This window comes from Podarcis erhardii (genome assembly GCF_964252035.2).
Source record: "Podarcis erhardii genome assembly, chromosome: 1".
In the NCBI taxonomy this organism is placed as follows: Eukaryota; Metazoa; Chordata; class Lepidosauria; order Squamata; family Lacertidae; genus Podarcis; species Podarcis erhardii.
In genome coordinates, this window is record NC_138497.1 from 27,492,403 (window position 1) to 27,500,482 (window position 8,080).

At 43.4% G+C, this 8,080-nt stretch overlaps 1 protein-coding gene across 1 annotated transcript; it reads left to right on the plus strand.

Moving 5' to 3' along the window:
- Positions 1-3,856: 3,856 nt before the first annotated feature.
- LOC309350294 (uncharacterized protein) lies at positions 3,857-6,685 on the plus strand (the record flags this gene model as incomplete). Its single annotated transcript, XM_081877184.1, has 3 exons — positions 3,857-3,901; positions 4,384-5,852; positions 6,659-6,685. Exons 2-3 carry the CDS (start codon positions 4,392-4,394, stop codon positions 6,683-6,685), a joined length of 1,488 nt encoding a protein of 495 aa, XP_081733310.1. The 5' UTR covers positions 3,857-3,901; positions 4,384-4,391.
- Positions 6,686-8,080: the final 1,395 nt, after the last annotated feature.

Here is an 8,080-nt window from a genome sequence, read left to right on the forward strand (position 1 = left end):
CTCCTGAGATCAAAAACTGAGACTGAGGAGGACAAGGCAGAGGAAGTCAGAGGGGGAAAATAAAAATAAGAGAATAGATTCTTTTTTGGGGGGGGGTGTTCCTGCTCATCCCTGCAACTGAGGTGTACGGATTGCTCTCAGCATTCCCCAGCCCAGTACCCTCCAGATGTTGCTGGACTGCAACTCCCATCATTCCTGATCACTGACCTTGCTGACTGGTGCTGCTAGGAGTTGTAAGGAAGGCTGCTCTAAGTTATATTTTGCTTCTGCAGGTCAAAGTGCATCAACAGAGGGCAGGAGTGTGCAACCAGATGGTCTAATTGCCATGCTAACTTATTCTTATTCTTTCTTATTCGTATTATATTACTTATACCCCACCCATCTGGCTGGGTTTCCCCAGCCACTCTGGGTGGCTTACAGCATATATAAAAACAAAGTAAAATCCCATGAGTTGATTCCAGAGATGGTCCAGTTTTGCTATTGTAGAGTCACACACCAGTCAGAATTCTAAACATGAAAAGTGCTCTGTAATCCAAAGTGTGCTTTCTCCCATCACTCCACCAACATAACATTTACTATGGGACAAGATTGAGCAAATGGTTCATTGTGCCACTAATTTGATTCGGGGCACCCAACCAATTCTTAGATTGCATGTCCTGTGTTTTCCAAGGATGCATTGCCTTAATGCCTCAAAATCTGGGAGCCACCACCACGACCACCACCATTATTCTCCATCCTTATGTGGATTTCATACATTATCCACATATTAAGTGATATTGAGGAGTTGATAAGCATTGTCTTCTCAGTATCTGTATCTTCATTTCACATCACTTTCAGTTTCCTGTAAAAATAAAAAATAAAAAAAAATTGGTGGAGAATAGCAGTCCACAAGAGAAATGGCTGAGATATGCTTCATGAGAGTAACCTGATTGTGAGCCATCATTCCAAAGGAAGTCTTTTTTTCTTTCCTCTATCTGTCTCTGTCTCTCTGTCTCTGTCTCTCTGTTTCTCTCTCTCTTGCAGAGCATCATTTGTGGATTAATCGTATTAGTCAAGAGAGGGGTGTTGATATCAAAAAGACTATTCATTTAAATAAGTCTCATTAATCCATCCTAGAGGGGGGAAATCTAATCAGCTTTATGTTCATACAGTTTTATTGTTTCATTGCTCATTTGTACTGCTCATCAGGGCTTCAGTGGAAATGGAAAAGATGGAAAACAAGACATCTGGGACAGAAACTAGAAATATATATATATTCTCTCTCTGTGTGTGTGTGTGTGTGAGAGAGAGAGAGAGAGAGAGAGAGAGAGAGGATGAGTGGGTGGGTGTGTGTATGAAATAAACCAACACTAATGAAATATATCAAAGTATGGAAATGAGAATCATAAACATACTGGCATCAGATCAGGTCATTATCCTTTGCCCAAGAAGGGCCTTGTTATTGGATAATGTTGGAGAGATCAGGCTTTTCCAGATCACTTTCACATATGCCCAGTCTGTTTCACTTCTGTGGGTCATATGAAGACCCTCACTTTATTTTGCAGTCCTGGATTTCTGTGACTTGGGGGTGGGGGGAATAGAGGCACTGCAGGGGACTCACCCACTGAGCCAGCGAATTGTGGCAGGGCCGTGTTGTCTGACCAGGAGGGTTCCAAACAAGGTACTGACAGTTTTCCCTCCAAGGAAGCAAGTTCCCCAGGACATGGGTCATGATCAATGCTATTTTTCTAGAAAAAGAGGTGCTGGAACTCACTATGAACATCTCCATTGTTCTCTTAGAATGGCAATGGCACCTACCTGAGAGGTGCCAGAACTGAGTTCTGGCAAGTTCCAGCTGAAGAAAAGCCCTGGTCATGACTAACTAGTGGTAGACCTGTCCTCCATGATCCATTTTTATGCTCCTCATGCTGTTGAGGAAGAAAGCCAGTGGTGTAGTACATGCTTAGCATCTGAAAGGCCCCATGTTCAACCTCTGGTAGGGCTGGGAAGGACTCCTGTCTGAAATCTCAGAGATCTCCTGCTAGTCATGGTCCATATGGCTGGCCTATATGGGCTAAATATGGCCTTATTCCATATAAGTCAGATTCCCATAATTGGTCATTCCCCCGCCCCCCCGGAATCTGAATACTGTGCCATCACTACTTCTTGTGGTAGTGAATTTCACAAGTACAGTGGTACCTCGGGTTACATACGCTTCAGGTTACAGACTCCGCTAACCCAGAAATAGTACCTCGGGTTAAGAACTTTGCTTCAGGATGAGAACAGAAACTGTGCTCCGGTGGCACGGCGGCAGCGGGAGGCCCCATTAGCTAAAGTGGTGCTTCAGGTTAAGAACAGTTTCAGGTTAAGAACGGACCTCTGGAACGAATCAAGTACTTAACCTGAGGTACCACTGTATGTGTCATGTGAATATGTATTTTCTCTGTTTTCAATCCTGAATCACTGCTGCCAATACATTTATTTTGGTGGTCCTGATTTCTGATGCAAAGAGAGAGGGTGCAAATGTCCCACTCTTTCACACAATTCTTTGTTGACCAGAATATGAGTGAGATGATTCTTGCAAATGTCAGGCCTCTTTACTACACTGAAAAGGGAACTCTAACTGTCTGAGGCACCCACCACTTTGGTGGGGTACATAGAAGTGATAAAAAGGCCTTTGCTGTCTTGTTTCGTATACCTGTTTCAAATGTTACCAACACATATTTCAATTTGTCAGCTGTTATTATGGCAGGAGATGACAGATATCTTTACTGGAGCTAACGGAAGGGCCAGAATTTGAGCTAATTGAAACATACTGTCCCGCCATACCAGAAGATGGTATGATTTGTGCAAACTTCTCATTAATGTGTCAAAGGATGCAAAAACGTCACCACATTAAAGCAGTCATCTTAACCCCTAGTGAGCAAGATTCTAAGCCTTAACAAAAGTCTGCCCCTTCCTTGACACAGTGCTGATACTTGGTACAGGGGAGTGGTGTCTGGCAAGTTGTTTCCATCTTCCTCTGCCTCTGTTTCCAGCATTCTGCCCCCTCTCTGTGCATATCCAATGTGGTGAATGAAGACTGGAGTCATCAGTATCCTTGCTGTTGAATACTCTTCAAGCAGAGATTCGGCAAACATCTGCAGTATTGTATTGCAGGCATCTCTTGAAGACCTTTTTATGCCAACTGGTCTATGCAGCTGTTTAGCCTTTCTCAATTAGGCCAACATTTTAATAGGTATTTTGTATTGTTTATATAGTGTTTTTATTATACTTGTATATATGGTTTACACAGCACCTTGATATTTTATGAGGGTTGGCAATATATAAAAATATTTTTATCAAATGAATAAGATGAGTGCTGCAATGTTAAAGCATCAAGAAGCTGAACTGTTATAATCCCAGTTCCATCATATATATATATATATATATATATATTTGGTTTCGTAGATTTTCACGGGTACAGGAATGCAGGTTTTGGTGTCCTCGGGTGTCTTCCCGTGTAAAAGTTGGGGTGTCTAGGCGACGTTTCGACGAGGTCTCACTCGTCATCTTCAGGCTGGTGCTTTCGGCTTCTTGTTACTGGAACAGAGCAGGATCTCAGTGTTTGAGTTCCTATAAATACTGTAGAGGGGGTGTGGTGTATAGCCTCCAATGTTCTGGGCAGAGAGGAAGTTCCCAGGCTAGTGTGCCTTTTCTTCTTTTGTTCCTTAATTACTTGAGAGATATCTTGAGTGATTTCTTGAGTGATATCCTGAGTACCACTTAGGTGGGTCATTAGGTGTGGATTAGTTGTTAAAGTCTTTGTGTCTTGACCTCTTGAACTTTGTGAAGAGTTTTCCTGAGAAGATGGCTGTACTGTACTTAGTTGTGCTCTGGCTTGGCTTCGTGTATAGGGGCGAGCTGTGGTTTTGTGGCTTGTGTCAGCCAGATCTGTGTAGGGATTGCAGGGGGGTGCAGCATCCGGAGGTGCCACCATGGATTGGCTACTGGATGGTGTCTGTAATTCATCTGTGGAGAGGGTCTGGGTTTGGGTCTGGTGTGGTTGATTGGTGTTGGCGTTCTGTGTGCCTCTGGATCTGGTGTCAGTTTTTGTGGGGAGGGCTAATTTCCAGATGTCTGGCAAGCGGGATGTGTCGTCACGCTTGTTCATGTTGTGAGGGTGTTTCTCTATCTCGATGGCTTCCATGATTATTCTCTTGTGGTGATGTTCCGTGTTAAAGAGCAATTTGGAATCTGCAAAATTAATTTCGTGTCCTGTTTCTTTCATGTGTTGGAAAAGAGAAGCCTTGACAGCTATTCAAAACAAATACAATCCCCCCGAATACATCTTGGACCTGACCAACCACTGCCTAACCAACACGTACTTCATCCACAATGGACAAAGATACAAACAGATAGAAGGAGCACCTATGGGATCACCCCTCTCACCGGTCATCGCAAACCTGTACATGGAACACTTTGAAACCAATGCTTTAGACAAGTCAGAACACAAACCCAAACTTTGGCTCAGATATGTTGACGACACCTTTGTAATTTGGCCACACGGGAAGGAAAAACTGGATAGCTTCCTCACACATCTCAACAACTTACACCCCAAAATACAATTCACTATGGAAATAGAAGCCAACAACCAACTTCCCTTCCTTGACGTCCTAATCTACAAAAAACCTGATGGCTCCCTAGGACACACTATCTACCGGAAAAAAACACACACCAACCGCTACTTACATGCACAATCACACCACCACCCTGCACAAATAAACTCCGTAGCCAAGACTCTCATCTCCAGAACCAAACGCCTGGCTGACAAAGACCACTTGACAACTGAGTTACAGAATCTCTCAAACGTGTTAATTGCCAATGGATACCAGCAAAACAGGATTACGAAGCTAATCCAAAAGGAAACACCCCCCAAAAACCAAGACACAGAAGAAAACAATGGCATGGCCCTCCTTCCTTATATCAAGGGCACTACAGATAAAATTAGCAAAATCCTCCATAAACACAATATCAAAACAGCCTTTTGCACCAACCAAAAAATAGCCAATATCCTCAGAAACCCCAAGGATAAAATCCAGTTGGAAAACCAAGGGATCTATGAAATACCCTGCAAAGTCTGCCCAGCCACGTACATTGGACAAACAAACAGACGAATAAATGCACGTATCGCAGAACACAAGAATGCCGTCAAAAAAGAAGAAAAAACTTCCTCTCTTTTCCAACACATGAAAGAAACAGGACACGAAATTAATTTTGCAGATTCCAAATTGCTCTTTAACACGGAACATCACCACAAGAGAATAATCATGGAAGCCATCGAGATAGAGAAACACCCTCACAACATGAACAAGCGTGACGACACATCCCGCTTGCCAGACATCTGGAAATTAGCCCTCCCCACAAAAACTGACACCAGATCCAGAGGCACACAGAACGCCAACACCAATCAACCACACCAGACCCAAACCCAGACCCTCTCCACAGATGAATTACAGACACCATCCAGTAGCCAATCCATGGTGGCACCTCCGGATGCTGCACCCCCCTGCAATCCCTACACAGATCTGGCTGACACAAGCCACAAAACCACAGCTCGCCCCTATACACGAAGCCAAGCCAGAGCACAACTAAGTACAGTACAGCCATCTTCTCAGGAAAACTCTTCACAAAGTTCAAGAGGTCAAGACACAAAGACTTTAACAACTAATCCACACCTAATGACCCACCTAAGTGGTACTCAGGATATCACTCAAGAAATCACTCAAGATATCTCTCAAGTAATTAAGGAACAAAAGAAGAAAAGGCACACTAGCCTGGGAACTTCCTCTCTGCCCAGAACATTGGAGGCTATACACCACACCCCCTCTACAGTATTTATAGGAACTCAAACACTGAGATCCTGCTCTGTTCCAGTAACAAGAAGCCGAAAGCACCAGCCTGAAGATGACGAGTGAGACCTCGTCGAAACGTCGCCTAGACACCCCAACTTTTACACGGGAAGACACCCGAGGACACCAAAACCTGCATATATATATATATATATATATATATATATATATATATATAGGAAAACTGCTTCATTTCTAACCAAGGTATTATATGTAAAAAAGTAAAGGTAAAGGACCCCAGACAGTTAAGTCCAGTCACAAATGACTCTAGGGTTGTGGCGCTCATCTCACTTTACTGATCAAGGGAGCCAACGTTTGTCCACAGACAGTTTTTCTGGGTCATGTGGCCAGCATGACTAAGCCGCTTCTGCAAAGAAGAGCACTGCACGGAAACACAGTTTACCTTCCCGCCGGAGTGGTACCTATTTATCTACTTGCACTTTGATGTGCTTTCGACCTGCTAGGTTGGCAGGAGCTGGGACCGAGCAATGGGAGCTCACCCCATTGCGGGGATTTGAACCGCTGACATTCCGATCAGCAAGCCCTAGGCTCAGTGGTTTAGACCACTACAATGCAAAGCAGCTGTCTTAGCCATAAGTTTACAAAGTCTAGTATTATGGTTGTGCTGATAATCTTAAATGTTGTCGGGTGAAATTCTCACTTAATCATCTTTTTTTCCTTTTTCCTCCCCCCCCCCCCAAAAAAGCTGAATCAAAATGATCCACAATCAGAAGTATATTGCGAGCCAGAATATTTGTCTTATCCTCTTCCCGTGCCTCGTATAATAGGCACTCATTAATAAAAGAGCTCAGTGAAAAGCCTTCCATCATTCTTAGACATTGCCAAGAACAGGCTCCTCTTTCCCTGCCAAGATTGTATGTGCTGAATAGATGGAACAGGCACAAAGGCTATATTTCAGTTCCATCATGGTCTTCCATCATGGTTTGGGAACTGGACCCTTTGCTGTTGAGTGATATCTCAACTCCAGCTGTCGTTAAAAAGACAGCAAAATCAGAGTGTATCAAATCACAAAGAAGGAAGTAGTGAAACACAAAACTCATGATATTCCTTCATACAGTCATAATTTAAAACACTACAAACATCCATTCCTGGTCTCCGGTTGTGGTTATTCCCTGTGTCTCTTTTCCAACTCCTGAACCCACTGGGTTAACTCCAGATTAAACTTAAAATATAATTCTCAGCAGTGCTATTTTTCTAGAAAAAGAGATGCTGGAACTCATCGTGAACTCCTCCCTGTTCTCTAATAAACTCCTCCCTGTTCTCTAATAATGGCAATGGCACCCACCTGAAAGGTGTTGGAACTGAGTTCTGGCTGGAAAAGCCAGATTTCTCAGAGAGAAATCTGACACTTTGCTAAAATGGATCCCTCCCCCTTCAGAAAAAAAGGATGGTAGGCCTATTAAATAACAGGTAGGAGACCTGTAGTTATAATAAGCACTCAGTTCTTTAGAATTCTTCTGTCTTCATTTAGTAGGTGTTATATATTGTATGGAGCCTCAAGACTACAAAACACATTGTGCAAAAGCAAAAGTGATCCCCAGCACTTTGTGTGTGAGATAGTTCAGTGGCTGGGCTGTGACACCCCCCCCCCCCCAGTTCATAACTCTATGTGGACATAAGTTCCACACAAAATCAATGCATGCATTTAAAATTTCTCTCCCTTTCCCTCCTGCTCCAGAGGGTAGGACCTGAACCAATGACTTCAAGGTACAAGAAAGGAGATTCCGACTAAACATCAGGAAGGACTTTCTGCAGGTAAGAACTATTTGAGAGTGGAATGGACTCCCTCAGAAGGTGGTGGACTGTCCTTTATTGGAGGTTTTTATGCAGAGGCTAGATGGCCATTTGCTGCTGCTGCTGCTGCTGCTGCTGCTGCTGTTAAATTGAATTTATATACGCCCTATACCTGGAGGTCTCAGGGCAGTTCATGGATGCTTTAGTTGAGATTCCTGCATTGCAGGGGGTTAGACCCTTGGGTTTCCCTTCCAACTCTACAATTCTATGATTCTGTGATTCTCTCCCTGTATTATAATAATGAATTTAATATACATAAAGATATTACACTATTATGAATTTTTAGCAAACTAGGAGCTGTCCCCTCACTCACATTGTTTGCCAACTTCTCCTACTATCCCCACCCCTCACGAAACTTCACCCACCCCCATCCCTCACCGACTCCTGCAAGACCT